We start from the raw sequence: 16,420 nt of genomic DNA, 5'->3' as shown, positions 1-16,420 counted from the left end.
GTGTGTGTGTGTGTGTGTGTGTGTGTGTGTGTGTGTGTGTGTGTGTGGCAGTCGGGGGTAAGTGGGTAACAGATGCCCAGAGAGAGGGGGACACAGATGCAAGGGGTTGACAGAGAGCCCAAGGGACACAGAGAAATGGTAGTGACACAGGAGGCCCCATCAAACGTAGATGGAGGCAGAGGTAGGAGACAGAACCCAGAGAGTGAGAGTCAGAGAGAATGGAGACAGGAGCCAGAAACACAAGTGTGCTAATGTTCTTGGAAAAGCTGCCATAGGCTAGGCTCCTTATCCTGCATTAGCTCCATAACCCCAAGAGAGGAGACAGGCTCCCAGAGTGTCAGTGGCTTGCCCAAGATCCCCGGAGGGAAAGTGGCAGGAGTTAGGTTGACCTGATCCACCCCCTTGCAGAGGCAGGCCCTGGCCTTCCAGCACTCCCTGCAGTGAGCTGAGGGGTGGGTGCAGCAGAGAAGGAGACAGAGGCCATCATGGGACAGGAGGTGACAGCACGGCAGTCAGTAATTAATGTTCTAACAAAATCTCTGTATTAAACTTTTCTAATGCGCACAGGGACACTGCCCGGGCAACCCTGGCTGGTGGCGGTGGGGCGAATGGGTTGTGTGGAGAATCTGGGGGTCAGGGAGTTCTTACCCCCTTGCAGATGGCCACAGCTTCCCGGGAAAGCGACTTGGGGTAAGTGACGGTTTGTTCCATGATAGCCTGAAACAGCTCTTCCTCATCCTCCCCATCGAAAGGGGGCTGAGGAAAGAGAGAGGAGAATGTGTCAGGACTTGACAGACTGCCTTTCCTCACCTTGCAAACCCTCAGCACCCACCGTGAACATGAACACCCCCCTCCAACATCCTGGGGAAAATTTTGACGAAACCACCAAAGCATTCTCTCCCTTCCTCTCAGACTCTTGTTTCCTATCTCAAATGGACCTTGTTTCCTATCTCAGCTCTCTGCACCTCTTTGCTGTTCTGTCTTTCTCTGCTATGCAAAATCAGCAGGGTGTTAATTAGACAATATGTCATTTAAATAGAAGAGAGGAAAAAGTGCAGGAAAACTGTAAAAACATTCTCCTGGTTGGATGAGTGGCCTCCAGTCTTCTGGAATTAGGAGACACAAAAGCAAGGCAAGGATTCTTAATGTGGGGTCTAGGAAGTCTGTTTGTGCAACTGAAGGGGCCCGTGAGCTTGAATAGGAAAAAAAGCTTATCTTTATTTTTAAAAATCACTAACTGCAATTTCTCATTCCCTTCAGTTATGAATGGTGGGCAAAAACCACAAACAGTTATGAAGTACTTATGACTTCATCACCAACAGGAATCACAGATAATTTCTTATCACATTAGAGTTGCAGATATCTCAAAATATTAGTCATCTCAACTTCAAGATTACTGGTAGACTTGCCTATTTACTTCCCATCACCATGAGATATCACTATTTAATTCATGAATAGGAAATCACATATACATCCACATCCCTATGTGTAATATTTAGGCAACTGTATACATTTAAATTGAATGTATTTAGTTGGCTGAACTAAGTTAAATCAAAATTTTAAAGTTTTGATAACCATATTTCAATATGATTGATTTCCTTTGTAATCCTATTATTTTATTTCATAGATTTAAACACATTATTCTGGGGTGCCTGGGTGGCTCAGTCAATTGAGCATCCAACTTTGGCTCAGGTCATAATCTCACGGTTCGTGAGTTCAAAGCCCCTGCTTCAGATTTTATGTCTCCCTTGCTCTCTGCCCCTCCCCCACTCGTGCTCTGTTTCTCTCTCTCAAAAATAAATAAACATTAAAAAAAAAATTAAACACGTTGTTCTGAGATGGAGTCCTTGTCACCAAAAAAAAAAACACCAAAAAAACAAAAAACGTTTAAAGAACCCCAGGCCTGGGGTGCCTGGGTGGCTTAGTCGGTTAAGCATCAGACTTTGGCTTAGGTCATAATCTCACAGTTCGTGGGTTCGAGTCCCCTGTTGGGCTCTATGCTGACAGCTCAGAGCCTGGAGCCTGCTTTGGATTCTGTGTCTTTCTCTCTGTTCCTCCCCTGCTTGCACTCTGTCTCTCTCTCCCTCAAAAATAAAGATTTAAAACAACAACAACAACAACGAATTTAAAGAACCCCAGGCCTATGGGAAAATAATGCTTCAGGACCAAGGACAGCGCTATCCAGGCGTGATATTCCCAACTGCTTAGCACCCCTCCTTAGATGACAGACATCACTTCCTACCCTGCTCCTTTAAGATAAAGGCCTTGTAACAGGTAGCATCCCCCGCGGTGTTGCCTTTAGGCAGGCCAGCCTGTCCCCAGCTTCCCTTACCTGTCCTGCCAACATCTCATACAACAGAACCCCAAAGGACCACCAATCAACAGACTTTCCATAGGGTTGGTAGGCAATGATCTGGTGAGAGAGGATGGAAGGCAAGGTATCATGGTTTGTGCTTTAAGAAGCCTAAGACCCCCTCTAGCCTCACCCCCAGAGAACCCTACCCACACTAAGTGTTGTCAACACAAACTCTTCCCACTCAGAACACTTCAGTTCCATCTTTTTGGAAAATTCAGAAACAAAATTTTCCTACTTAGAATGTTCCTTTGGTTCCAAATATGAAGATTATCTAAGGACCAAGTCAAAAGTTCCACCCAGCCAAAATATTCTGGTAACTAGACCCTCTCCTTACAATAACAGGTGCATGAGGGCTAATTTTCAGACACCAGAGATTTTTAAATCTGGATGCATTTAAGATTCACCTAGGGGGCTGTTCCCTAGCCCTAAAGAATTCCAGCCTCAATAGACCAGAGTGAGAGTCAGTAATATGTGTGTATATTTCAAAATCTCCACGGGTGATTCTGATTCCCAGCCATGTTTTGAAACCATTGACATTATTTGGGCATTAGCATTGAATCACCCAGAAAGATTAAGGATGACACTTCCTCCTTCCACTGAGAAAATTCAGGACACTCTATCTACTTACATACAGTCAGATCATTAGCTCCACCCCTTTAACAAAAAGTTAGCGTATATTCCACCCACCTGAAATATTCAGGAAATGCTTAGGGCTGGGGGGGGGGGGCAGGTGGTGGAGAGACACAGGCCCCACCCACTCAAGAATACACCTTCTTAGAATAGTCCTGTAACAGGTGCTATTGTCTGAGAATTGTTACCAGTAGAGAGGGTTCCACTCTTTTAGAACACTCACCCAACTCTGTGCCCACTTAGCCTGTTTAGACACCCAGCTCTGCCCACTTGGAATGCTGACACACAGGCCTTTCTGCTCTGTTTGCTGTTAGATCACCCATGACTCATGCAAAGACCCCAGGGTCAGGGGGCACCTGGGTGGCTTAGTTGGTTAAGCAGCTGATTTCGGCTCAGGTCATGATCCCATGGTTTGTAAGTTAGAGCCCTGAGTCAGGCTCTATGCTGACAGTTCAGAGCCTGGAGCCTACTTCCAATTCTGTGTCTCCCTCTTTCTCTGCCCCTCCTCCACTCGCCCTCTCTCTCTTCTCTCTCTCTCTCTCTCTCTCTCTCTCTCTCTCTCTCTCTCTCAAAAATAAACATTAAAAAAAAAAGACCCCAGGGTCAGCCCCCCGACATTCTGAATGTTAGACAACTGGCCATACCCACTCGGCGAACTTGTGTAGCACCAAGGACAGCCAAGGGAGGGTTACCTCAGGGGCTATGTAGTCTGGGGTCCCACAGAAGGTGCGGGTGGTGGTCCCAGGGAAGACGTTCTCCTTACACATGCCAAAGTCAGTGATTTTGATGTGTCCTTCAGCATCCAGCATCACGTTGTCTAATTTCAGGTCCCTGGGGGTAGGGGGTTGGATGGATAGGCATTGAAGGAAGGGTAGCGTTCAATGGGCTGGAGTTACAAGGTTTTGATCTTTGTTTTGTTTTTGTTTATTTTAGAGAGAGAGCACGCACATGCGTGAGCACAGAAGAGAGGCAGAGAGAAAGAAAGAATCCCAAGCAGGCTCCACGATCAACGCAGAGCCCAATTCAGGGCTCAATCCCACAACCCTGGGATCATGACCTGAGTCGAAATCAAGAGTCAGATGTTCAACCGAATGAGCCACCCAGGCACCCCTTTGTTTTGTTTTTCAAGTAAGCTCTAGGCCCAACGTGGGACTTGAACTCAGGATGCCGAGATCAAGAGTCGCATGCTCTATGCACTGAGCCAGCCAGGAGCCCCTAGAGCTGTAAGTTTGATCCCTTTCCCTCTAGGGGCCTGACTGCCTCCACTGAAAGGCCCAGACTGCTCACCGGTAGATGATGCCCTGATTGTGAAGGAAGAAGAGGCCGATGGCGATTTCTGCTGCGTAGAACCTAGAGAAGGAGGTGGGAGTTAGAAGCTCAAAGGCTGGGGTCCCCCTCGCCCCACCCCTCCTCTCTCAGCTGAGACTCACGCTGCATGGGGCTCCTTAAACTTGCCCAATTGCTGGATGTGGTACATCAGGTCGCCCCCGGTGACATACTCCATCACAAAATACAGACGGTCCTGCCGGAGAGGCGGGGTACTGGTGCTTAGAGGGGGTAGGACACGTCCATTCCTGCCCACTCGAGACAAACTTGGAAGGCTCCAGATCCACCCAATCAGAACTGGGAGGTCCCAATGATTCTAACCCAGCCAGCTCAGAATCTCAACCTGCCATATCCCCTATTACTCCGAACTGGTCCCACCCTCTTAGAATTGAAGGCTGAGGCCCACCATTCCCTGGAAATCCTAAGGATACCAAAACCTCTTTCCATAGCTACTCACACACAAAAGCAATCCTGACCACCTGCTAGGAACCAAAGATTTTTTTTTCAGGCCTCACTTGCAATGGATACTAATTTCTTTCTTTCTTTCTTTCTTTCTTCCTTCCTTCCTTCCTTCCTTCCTTCCTTCCTTCCTTCCTTCCTTTCTTTTTAAATCCAGGAATCTAACAGTGCGACGCCTGGGTGACTCAGTCGGTTGGGTGTCTGACTTTGGCTCAGGTCATGATTTCACGGTTTGTGAGTTCGAGCCCCGCATCCGGCTCTGTGCTGACAGCTCAGAGCCTGGAGCTTGCTTTGGATTCTGTGTCTCCCTCTCTCTCTCTGCCCCTCTCCCACTCATGCTCTGTCTCTCTCTGTCTCAGAAATAAATAAGCATAAAAAAATTAAAAACAAACAAACAAATAAAAGCCTCTGAAGGTTCTGACTTGTCGTCCCATTCCTCAATCTTCGGGACGCGCACCATTTCTGATGAGACATTTACTCAGAATCCAAGAATGACGACCACATTACTTAGCGCGCAGCTATTGGCACACCACTCACGCACTCCTTTACTCAAAACTCCTTCACTCAAAAAAAAAAAAAAAAAGAAAAAGAAAAGAAAAAAAACCCACCCACTCAAGACCAAGCTGGCTCAGGTCCCGCCTAGTCAGGATCCCACCCATCTGGCCACGCCCAGTCAGAGTGGGCGGGGCGGGGAAGGTTCTTTTTGCCTGTAAACTCAGAATCCCAGAGCAGACGCTCGACCTGAGCCGGACTCTGCCCCCTCCTTCCTCACCGGGGTCTGGAAGGTGGAGTGCAGCTGGGTGAGAAAGTGGGGCCGGCCTCCCGGGCCTCGGCCCCCCAGGGCCAGCACGCGCTTCTCCACCAGGGTGCAGTCCACATCATCATCCTGGACAATCACGTCTTTCTTCAGGATCTTGATGGCGTAGAGCTCATCAGAGCCCCTGCGCTCAGCCAGCATCACCTAGCGACAGAGGCCCCAAAAGGCCCAGTCCATCATGGGGTCGCTGCCCTCCCCCTTCAGAGACACAAAGAAATGAAATCCCAGATCCTCCCCCTCTCTCTCAGGGACTGGGCACCCTGGTTTTGCTGACCACTCCCTCAGGGAAAGCATCAGAATCTTTATGCCTGTCCTCTCAGAGGCACTCAGGTGTCCCACTGACCCCCCTCTGGGGGGCTCAGTAGTCTAGTGTCCCTCCCCATGTACCTCCTTCCTAAGGACCAGAAATCTGATCTTTCCCCAGACAGCTCCCCCTTCCCCCAGAGCCCCAGGAATCCAACCTTCCCAAAGCTGCCTTTTCCTAGAACCATGAGGAAGCTGAAGTCGGAGATGTGCAGACGTCCAGGGCTTGTCCCAAAGAAACAGCGTTTGGAGTCCGTGGGACTAGGGGATGGGGAGGGGATGGGAGAGGAAGAGGGACCCATCCGCACCCGCTGTGAGAAAGGAGAGAGATCCGAAGGTAGTCAGACCCCAGATGGGGACAAGGAGATGTCTCTAAGAGAGACAGCAGCCAAGAACGAAAGGGATGAGAAGAGAGGGAGAGAAAAGGGAAAACTGTCTCTGCCCCCCCCCCCCCTTGGCTTTAGAACTTGTGCTGATTTTCCATAACCTGGAGGGTTTATCATTTAACTAACACTCAGACAGATCACTCTATGCTGTTAGATAACCCTGTTATCACCACCATGCGCCATTTTAGAGAAGAGAAAGTTGGCACAGAGACACTAAATAACTTGCCCAAAGTCACACAGCAAATAAGCAGCAGAGCCAGAAATCAAAATCCATTAAAGCCAGAGACTGTGTCTCCCCCCTTTTTGCATCTTCAGCATCACCCAGCGCCTGAACACCTTTACCGCTCCTCCCCACCGAGTCTCCACGGAGCCTCCTCCCTCTTCCCCCCCTTTGCCTCCACCATCTTTTCTCTACAAACAGCATTTGTCTTGTTCTGACCTAAACCATCCTAGGCCACCTCCGATGCTCCCACGGCCCACCGGTTTAAGATAAAAATCCTTCCAGTGAAGGACAAGGCACGCTCCTTCCCTCTCTGGCTTAATGTCCTACTTCTTCCCACTCTCTCCCCCCTTCAGCCCCACTGTCCTCGTGGTGCTACAGACACGCCTCGCCCGCTCCCGCCACAGGCCTCCTCCTCCTGCTGCCTGGAAGGATTTCTAGCCTTTAGCCTGGAAATATGGTCTCCCTCTCCTTGCACTTCCTCTGGGGCTCCCCTCCCTAGGAAGCTTTCTCTGGCACTCCCAGGCTGAGCCAGGTGCTTCCAATTCTCCCTAGTGCCTGAGGCTACTAGCTCTATTACCAAACATCTTCCTTCCAGGAGGATGTCTCCATCTGTCACTTTCTCCTACTTTGAAATCGGAGCTCCCCAGGGAACGGACTGATTCTATGCCCAGAACAGGGTTTGGCTAACAGGGAATAGGTGTTGAGAGAGTGAGAAAATGAATGGAGGAGAGAAAGGCCACAGTGAGAAATAGAAAAACTCAAAGTTCACTTCAGCAGTCACCTCCTCAGGGATTCACCCTCCCCCAGCACCTTCCCCCCAGGCTGGGTGAGTGTCTCCTCCAGGCTCCTGGGGGGAGGGGGGGGTGCTCTACCTCTAATGCACTACATCATCCTGGAATTTAAGTATCTGTGACTGTGTCTCCACCTTGGGGACTTGCTTAAGGGTCAGATTCACCTCTGGAATGCTAGGTTTACTCAACAAGCACAAGACCACCTCCAAACCTGTGCTCATCCCGCGTGTGTGGGTGTGAAAACTGATACCAGGGGAGGGAGAAGACATGGGGAGACAGACGTAGACCACAAGGCATGAAAATGTCTCCATTCCAGGCCTGAGCTCCACGCACCTCGTACAGTTCCAGGGGGTAGTTACAGGCCTGCGGGGAGAGGGGGTGGAGGAGAAAGCCAGAGTCAGAGCCCCGAGAGAGGTAGGAGGATGCCCTAGAGCAAGGGGTGGGGACTCCAACCCCCCCAAGCCAAGGGGATGGATAGGAACTCTAATTCCCATCATACCCTGGGGCAGGAGTCCCCTAGAAAAGCAGAGGGAAGGGAGCTCCAGGGTCTTCTGGGAATTGTAGTCCCAGGACCAGTGGGCAACCAGTGGGTGCAGGGAGGGGGCAGCTCTGAACTGTGGGCGGCAGGGCTGGGCTCCCCCTGGGAGAAGTGGGGCCTGAGTACCTCAAACTTCTGGAGGAGGCTGCAGTTGTCAGCATCAGCCACTGGCACATTGTAATATTCGCCCTCCTCCTGGTTCAGTAACTTGTACCTGACATACAGAAGGAGACCAGAGTGGGGCAGGAGTCGGGCAGAAGGGGGGCACCCGCGGGAGAGGCAGAGGTATCAGAGGGGGGAAAGAGACACAGAGAGAAAGACACGGAGATGGACAGAGTGGGATAGGCAAGAGAGACACGGAGTGGGGGACACAGGAAGGGAGGAGGAGGGGAGAGGGACGGGGACAAGGGAGGGAGAAGTGCAGGGAGGCAGAATGAGGGTGGCCCAAGGAGACAGACCGTACACAGAGATGGACAGGCCAAGGCACAGCCTCCGCCCCTGCCCTGCCCTCACCAGCCGTCCACCGGCGCCTTGAGCAGCTCCGAGACCCCGAAGGACATGGCGCCCATGAAATCGTTGCGGGAAGTCCGGTCCCAGTCCCACACCTCCACGCTAAGCCTGCGCTCCACGTCTCCTGGCTTCAGGTTGCTGCGGGAAGGGGGCGGCGGAGTGAGGGTCCAGCTCCCCGCTGCCTCTGCTCCCCATCCCTGGTGATGGTGGAGCAGGCAAGCCCTTCTGGGGCGAGCTGGGGTCTGTTCCTGCTCTCTAAAGTGTCCTGTCGTCTCTGATCCTCCACGAAGGGGGTCTCCCCCAATATCAGGACCTTGAGTACATGTAGACAGCTCTCAGTCTCTCTCCGGTCCTCCCACATTCTTGGCTCCTTCCCATCCCTGTGTCCTGTCTTTTCTCTCCAGATCTCTCTCCTGAGTCTCTGTGCCCCCCTCCTTCCTCTAGGTCTCTGTCCTTCTGTCTTTCTGTTGATTGGCTTCCCTTTCTATTCCTGCCACCCTCCCCTGCTCACACCCACTCCCCATTCTGTCTCTTTGGGTTTGTGCCTTCTTCTGAGCATCCCCCCCCCGCCCCTCCGATCTCTGTTTCACTCTAAAGTAGTGGGCTTTGATGGAGATCAAATGCACAGATATCTGTCTCTCTGCTTCTCTAACTCCAGCCCTCTCCCTCAGCCACTCTCTTCCCTCTCCCACCGCCTTTTTTTGGGATCCTCCTATCCTAACACCTCCCACACTTTGCTCTCTGGGGTCTTGTGGGCCACCAGGACCCTCCGATCATTCTCTGTCAGTCATCACAGCATCCCCTGCACCCGAAGCTCACAACACAAAGGTCTCGTTCCACACAGGGTTTAGCGTGGCTTTCACGGTCCGGGTCTTTTGCTTTGTCAAGTTCCGAGGGTCTGGGATGAGCTTCAGCTTCACGTAGGGGTCAGACAGACCATTAGGGTCCATTGGGATAAGGTTACGGGCCTCGCCAACTGAGAGAGGAAGTGAAGGGGTGTAGGCTGGGTTAGAGACCCAGGAAGAGGGCCTGGAGTTTTCCCCAGTGGCAATCCCAAATCCAAGCGCTCAGCCTTTCTCCTGACCCAGGTATCCAGAAGATGAGGCATAAAGCCCTTTCCCCAGCCAGGGACCCAGAAATCGGACCCAAAGCCCCCTCCTCCCTTAGGACCCCAGAGTGAGGACCCTGGCCACATCACCCATAGTAATCCCAAGCCTCCCTCGGAACCAGGTTTTCTCTCATCCCCCACTTCCAAGGACCTTGATCTAAAATGGCCATTAAGAGGCCCTGAAAGGGGCACCTGGGTGGCTCAGTTGGTTAAGCATCCAACTTCTGCTCAGGTCATGATCATGGGGTTTGTGGGTTCGAGCCTCACATCGGGCTCTGTGCTGACAGCTCAGAGCCTGGAGCCTGCTTCGGATTCTGTGTCTCCCTCTCTCTGTCTCTCCCCTGCTTGCCCTTTCTCTCTCTCTGTCTCTCTGTCTCTCAAAAATAAACATTTAAAAAATTTTTAAAAAGGGGCACCTGGGTGGCTCAGTCCGTTGGACATCCGATTTTGGGTCAGGTCATGATCTCACAGTTGATGAATTTGAGCCCCGTGTAGGGCCCTGTGCTGACAGCTCAGAGCCTGGAGCCTGCTTCAGATTCTGTGTCTCCCTCTCTCTCTTCCCCTCCCCCTCCGCTCATGCTCTGTCTCTCTCTCTCTCTCAAAAATAAATAAACATTAAAAAATTTTAAAAATAAAATAAAATTAATTAATTAATTTTAAAAAATGGCCCTGAAAGTCACAAGTCAAGGCTAGAGTCCAGGCTACAGGTTGGAAGGGGCGTGGCTGGGTGGCGCTCAGCCTTTGCAGACGGGGGTCGGGATTGTGGGCGGGACCTTCCGGTTCGGCTGGGTGGGCCGCTCAGGTGCACCCTGCCCTTCCGGCGGGGGTAGAAGGGGAGGGACGGACAGAGGGGCGGGGCCTCACCTGTGACGTGGATCTCATCCGCCGTGGGTGCTCGGATCTCCAGCTGCAGGCGCCCTCGGCGCTCCGTGTGGTCCACCCCGCACAGAGAGGGCACGCTGCGCACACAGCGGCGGTGCACGTTCATTTCGCAGCCTGGGGGAGGGGAGGGGGGGACAAAACGGGAGGTGGCACTTCTGGCCGCCCCTCAACTCCAGACTCCGTCCCCCGGCCCTACCCGGAACCCAGACACTGTGCTTTGGCCCCCCCCCCCCGCCGCGGAGGGCTAGGTTCGGCCAGGAGCAGCAAGCGTGGACTACTCACAGGAGCATTTCATGCCCTGGTGCACCAGCCCATAAAGAAGGGAGCCACAGTGGTCGCAGAAGGTGGGGCTGCTGTAGCTGTGCAGACGGAACTTGTGCTTGTTCCGGGGGTCCTGGGGGCCGAGGGGAGACATCAGAGGGGGTAAGGACAGAGAGAGAGAGAGAGAGAGAGAGAGAGAGAGAGAGAGAGAGAGAGAGAGAGAAGCCCTTTGAACGCTTCCTCCTTCCGCCTTGCTCTCCCAGTCCCGCTCCTCCTCACTCATTCACGCTACAGTATTTATTGAGTGCCTGCTGTGTGCCAGGCACTGTTCTTGGTGCCAGGACCAGCCGTGAACAAAGAAACAAAAACTGCTGTCCACATGGAGTTTACTTTCTAGGGAAGGGAGGCAGAAAATAAACACTGTGAATAAATGAAAGAGTATGATGCATGGTAACAGGTGCTCTGGAGAAAAACGAAGCAGGCAAGGGTCAGCCAGGGGTGGGGGCGTTTAAATTTGCATAGAGTGATCAGGGTGGGCTTCGCTAACCAGGTGGGATCTGAACAGAACCTGAAGGTGGTGGCGTCTCCTATCTTCCCATAGTCCCTATGCTCCACCCCCCCTCCCCAAAGCTATTTTCGAGCACTTGTGGGCCACAATGAACGCCAGATCCCTCACTGTCAGCCTCTGTCAATGTCTGCACACTCTTGATCTGCCTTCTCTGAGCCCCTTGTGAAATGGGGAATAGAACCTCTCCATTAAAACGACCCCTCAGTTAGTGAAGGACCAAGTGTCGGGGCGCCTGCCTGGCTGGGTCGGTAGACATGTGACTCTTGATCTCGGGGGTTGTGAGTCTGGGTCCCACACTGGGTGTAGAGATTACTTTAAAAAATAATAAATTTGGGGGCTCCTGGGTGGCTCAGTGAAGCATCTGACCTTGTCTCAGGTTGTGATCTCACAGTTTGTGCGTTCGAGCACCTCGTTGGGCTCTCTGCTGTTAGCATGGGACCCTTTGGGGATCCTCTGTCTCCCTCTCTCCTCTGCTCCTCCCCCACTCATTCTCCCTCCCTCTTTGATAAATAAAACTTTAAAAATTAAAATAATAATAATGATTAAAAAAGAAGAAAGATTAAATGTAAACTGCATAGCAGGGCCTGGCATGTTAAATGTGCTAAGTACGGTTATTCTTAGTGCTGTGGTTACTACTAGTGATTTTATTGTGGTCCTCACATAGCCCTGGGTTTAAATAAGGGCGAGGCCATTTACCAGCTGTATGATTTGGGGCAAGTTAGTGCCCAGTTTTGAGCCTCAGTGTCCTCCTCTACCCAGTGGAAATAATCTAAATCTTGAAGCAATGCTAAATGTCCAGAGTGCAATTAAGCATGAATTTAGGACACCAGTAAGACATTCCTTCCCCACCCCTGGCCATGTCTGAGTGTTAAATAAGTTGGTATTTGTCTTTTTCTAGGAATGCATTGCAAAAGTTATCATAGGTGATGGGGCACCTCGGTGGCTAGGTCAGTTAAGCATCTGATTTCGGCTCATGGGTTTGAGCCCCGCGTCGGGCTCTGTGCTGACAGCTCAGAGCCTGGAGCCTGCTTCAGATTCTGTGTCTCCCTCTCTCTCTGCCCCTCCCCTGCTCACCTCTCTCTCTCTTAAAAATAAATAAACATAAAAAAGGAGTTATCCGACGTGAAAATTCTGGATATTCTCGGGCTTTTATTTTACAGGTTTTTTTTTTTTTAAGTTTATTTAAGAGAGAGTGTGCGAGCAGGGGAGGGGCAGAGGAGAGGGGGGAGAGAGAATCCCAAGCAGGCACCACACTGTCAGTACAGAGGCTAACGTGGGGCTCGAACTCGCAAACTGTGAGATCATGACCTGAGCCGAGATCAGGAGTCAGATGCTTAACTGACTGAGCCACTCAGGTGTCCCCTACTTTGCAGCTTAGTGGGGACTCTAATTTGAATGACACTCAGGTGCGGTGATCTCTTTCAATGCTCCCGGCCTCTAAAGATCTTCAGCTGACCCTAACTCAGCTGCACTAAGTGATGGTCAACATAACAGCCCTCAGCAGGACACCGGACAGGGACACACAGGCTCCACCACTCCACAGAGAGAAGCCCTTATTATTCTCAAGGTGAAATCACTACTAAAAACGAGACAGGACCACAGCTCCAATTAGATAGATTAGCGTCCACATTTTGACTCTGCCCACCATCCAGCTCTGTGGCTCCCCGCCCCCCCCCCCCCGCCGCCATCGCCGCTTTGCAGAGACCCAGCCATCCTCCCTATAAGATGGGTCCATGAGGCCTCCCTGAAAGGGGTCTAAAGGAAATCATGCTTGCCAAGCCTTCACCATTTCCTTAGCCCTTGATCCACGTTACTTACAACAAGATCAAAAGCATTAAGAAGAAGAAGAAGGGAAAAAAAGCTGGAGTGATATAGAGGAAGACCTCTCCTCAGTTTTTGCCTCTGTTTCTTCATGGGAAATAGTCATAATTCTACAAGGATGATAATGGATACATTGTCTCTTGTCATATATCAGGTACCGTCCCAAATACTCGACTCATTTAGTCCTCAAAGCAATCCTGTAAGGCAGGCATGATCATCAGCCCCTTCTATAGATGAGGAACTGAAGGGGTGCTCAATATATGTTCTGTGAAATCACATTCTCTATGCAAAGTTCGATTTTCTTCGCCTAACCAGCTGGCAAAATGTCCCACGGACTTCCATAGATCTCTCTCTCTCCCTTTCTCTATCTCCATTTTTCATTCCGTCTCTTTCTCCATCTGCTAATCATAAAACTATCTCCACCCCTCTGTCAAAAGCTGGGCTAGACTCTGAAGTCACTCGGCTTCGTTGAACTATCAAAACAAGCCTGGGGAGGTGGGGGATGGTGCCTGGGTGGCTCAGTCAGTTGAGTACCTGACTTCTGTTCAGGTCATGATCTTGGTCATGATCTCCAGGTTTGTGGGTTTGAGCCCCATGTTGGGCTCTGTGCTGACAGCTTGGAGCCTGGAGCCTGCTTTGGATTCTCTCTCTCCCTCTCTCTGTCCCTCCTTTCCTCACATGTGCATGTGTTCTCTCTCTCTTTCAAAATAAATAAACATGAAAAAAAATTAAAAAATAAATTTAAATCAATTCAAATTAAATGGAATTTTAGATTTCCATTCCTCAGTCACAGTGACCCCTCTCAAGCGCTCCTCTAGCCAGCTATGCGGGGCTGGTGGCCGCCATATTGGACGGCATAGACAGAGAACATTTCCATCATTGCAGAAAGCTCTATTGGTCAACACTAGACCTTCAGCCCCATTTTATAGAGGGGAAATTGAGGCTCAAAGAGAAGAGCCCCCAAGCCAGACAGAAAGTGAAGGGGCACATAGGATCCACTGTTCTTTTTTTTTTTTTTAATTTTTTTTTTCAACGTTTATTTATTTTTGGGACAGAGAGAGACAGAGCATGAATGGGCGAGGGGCAGAGAGAGAGGGAGACACAGAATTGGAAACAGGCTCCAGGCTCTGAGCCATCAGCCCAGAGCCCGACGCGGGGCTCGAACTCACGGACCGCGAGATCGTGACCTGGCTGAAGTCGGACGCTTAACCGACTGCGCCACCCAGGCGCCCCAAGGATCCACTGTTCTTGTAAGTGGATCCAACATCCCCCTGATGTGAAGGGTGAAGGGGAGGGAGGGAGACAGAGGTGTGTGTATCTGTGTGTGTTCATGGGGGACCTGTAATGCACATGTTTGTGCTCATGGGGGATATATATATATATATATATATATATATATATATGCACATGTGTGCGTGTGTGTGCATGAGGGATCTGTACTTGCACATGTGTGTGAATGTGCATTGCAGGGTCTCCCTGGGCCTCCCTCTTGGCAACTTCTAAGCGATTCTCCATATCTACCATTTTCTATTCTAGCTTCTCTCTCTGGGTATCTGCAGCCCTGTCTCTCTGAGTTTCTTGTCTCTGTCTGTCTCTCTCAGTCCCTGTGGCTTGCCTTTTCCTTCCGCCTGCGTTGCTGTCTCTGTTCCAATCCTCTGTCTGTCTGTCTGTCTGTCTCAGTCTCTCTGTCTGGGTCTCTATCATTATCTTTTTCCGCATTTCTGTGATTCTGTCTTATCTGTATCTGCATCAATAGTTGTCTGTCCCTCAACTCTCTGTTTTTTTTAAATCTCTTGACCCCTGGATGACAGCCCACCCTCTCCAATGTTGGTCTTTGGTCCCCTCACACCTGCCTCCTCTCTGTCCCCCACCTATGTCCCCAGCCTGCTCAGCCCCTCTCACTTCCCCTTTCCAGGCCAAGGGCAGGGAATCTGGGCCAGACTAGCTCCCCCTATCTCTCCAGCCCCCCTCCCCTCCCAGCCTTAAAAATAGCAGGAGAAATTGGGACGGACGCCGAGGGGGTGAGGGCGGGGGTGTGGCCCAAGGAGGAAGAATCAGGTGTCCGGGCACTCACATCCGTCTGGGGGCCCTTCCCAGCGCCTGGACACTCGAAGGTCACAAATTCGTGGCATCGTCGATGAACCACAAAGCTGCAAACTGAAGGTGAGAATCATAGAGACACAGAGACAGAGAGTGAGCCTAATGGACAGAAAATCAGAGAGAAGGAGACTCCAACAGAAAGAAAACCTGAGAGGGGGGACCCCAAAATAGAGTTCAACAGAGAGCAAATCAAAGGAGAGACCCCAACATGGAATGGGGGAGAAAAACCAGGAGACAGAAATTCAAGAGATGGACCCCAAAACAGGCAAGAGAGAATCACAGAGCAGAGAGAACCCAGTGCCTACACACAGAGACGCAGAGACGGAGTGAGGACGACAGAGAGACAGGGACACAGAGAAAATAGGATCCCGTCGACAGAGACAAGAAAGCAAGAAAAGAGGCAGGCCAAGAAGGAGGGAGAAACAGACAGAGGTCCTCTGATAGAACGGAGAGAGCAGCAACTTGGGCAGAAGTGAGTCTGGGGGCGCCATTGCAGGCCTCCCCCTCCCTGACTCACTCTGTTCTCAGCAGTGGCAGCTGGTGCTTTAGGACTCGCCCCCCTCTCCCGCCCCCCAGAACTGCCAGCCCCGCCCGGCCCCCACCCGCCCATTGGTGACCCCGCCCGGGCCTGCCCCTGCCTAGGACTGTTGGTGTTGTCATGGCGACAGCAGCTTGAAGGGGGGGGGGCTCTGACTTCGCATCTCCAGCCCCCCCTTTCAGCTCCCCTTTTCCAAATCTCTCTGTTCCCATGGCAACAGATTCTCCAAATATCTGTCCCCACCTGGAGCCGGCCGAGGGAGGGGCCCCCGGCACCACCTCCGCGGTGGCCCCGCCGTCAGAGCTCCCTCCCCACCGCAGGCTGTGTCTTTGCCACACCCCCCGCCCCGGGCTCCCCCGCGCCTCTCTGGGGACCAAAGAACACGTGTGTCAAGCCTCCCGGGCCGTGGGTCCCCAGCCTCCACCCTCCTGAGGGTCCCAGGAGTCCGAATCCCCAGCTCTTACCTTGACATTGCAGGCCCTGTTTCCCAATGCCCCTGCAAGATCAAGGATCAGAGGTCAGTGCAGAAAAGGGTACCTGGGCCTCCCACCTCTGCCGGCCACACTGCGTCTGACTCCCTCCTGTAGCAAGACCCCGGAGTCGAGCCCCAGCTGCCTCGTTTACTAGAACCCAGAAATTCTGGCCCCCAGTCCTTCTTCTCTCAGACCCAGGAGCCCAGGCCTCCAGCTCCTCCTCCCTCAGAACCAGGAATCCGGGGCCCCAGCCCCTCCTCCGTCAGACCCTGGGGTCCGAGTACCCAGCCCCTCCTCCCTCAGACCCAGGGGTCCGTTTCCCCAGCCCCT

At 51.8% G+C, this 16,420-nt stretch overlaps 1 protein-coding gene across 2 annotated transcripts in view; it reads right to left on the bottom strand.

Moving 5' to 3' along the window:
- Positions 1 to 16,420, bottom strand: part of PRKCG (protein kinase C gamma) — a 20,091-nt gene that overhangs the window by 1,295 nt on the left and 2,376 nt on the right. Inside the window, exons 3-17 of one of the 2 annotated variants that reach the window (XM_040457861.1) lie at positions 16,082 to 16,113; positions 15,054 to 15,136; positions 10,612 to 10,723; positions 10,312 to 10,443; positions 9,159 to 9,315; positions 8,343 to 8,477; positions 7,956 to 8,043; positions 7,625 to 7,654; positions 6,050 to 6,202; positions 5,544 to 5,732; positions 4,417 to 4,508; positions 4,274 to 4,336; positions 3,679 to 3,817; positions 2,333 to 2,413; positions 649 to 756 (exon numbers count right to left, since the gene is read on the bottom strand). In XM_040457861.1, the coding sequence (XP_040313795.1) occupies positions 649 to 756; positions 2,333 to 2,413; positions 3,679 to 3,817; positions 4,274 to 4,336; positions 4,417 to 4,508; positions 5,544 to 5,732; positions 6,050 to 6,202; positions 7,625 to 7,654; positions 7,956 to 8,043; positions 8,343 to 8,477; positions 9,159 to 9,315; positions 10,312 to 10,443; positions 10,612 to 10,723; positions 15,054 to 15,136; positions 16,082 to 16,113 (1,594 nt within the window). The remainder of the gene's footprint in view (positions 1 to 648; positions 757 to 2,332; positions 2,414 to 3,678; positions 3,818 to 4,273; positions 4,337 to 4,416; positions 4,509 to 5,543; positions 5,733 to 6,049; positions 6,203 to 7,624; positions 7,655 to 7,955; positions 8,044 to 8,342; positions 8,478 to 9,158; positions 9,316 to 10,311; positions 10,444 to 10,611; positions 10,724 to 15,053; positions 15,137 to 16,081; positions 16,114 to 16,420) is intronic. The other variant, XM_040457863.1, reaches the window with a different exon arrangement.

The sequence above is a fragment of the Herpailurus yagouaroundi genome, unplaced genomic scaffold (assembly GCF_014898765.1).
Source record: "Herpailurus yagouaroundi ecotype Mexico unplaced genomic scaffold, PumYag 220, whole genome shotgun sequence".
Classification (NCBI taxonomy): domain Eukaryota; kingdom Metazoa; phylum Chordata; class Mammalia; order Carnivora; family Felidae; genus Herpailurus; species Herpailurus yagouaroundi.
The sequence above is the reverse complement of the archived record's forward strand: the minus strand, read 5'-3'. Positions and strand labels throughout refer to the sequence as shown.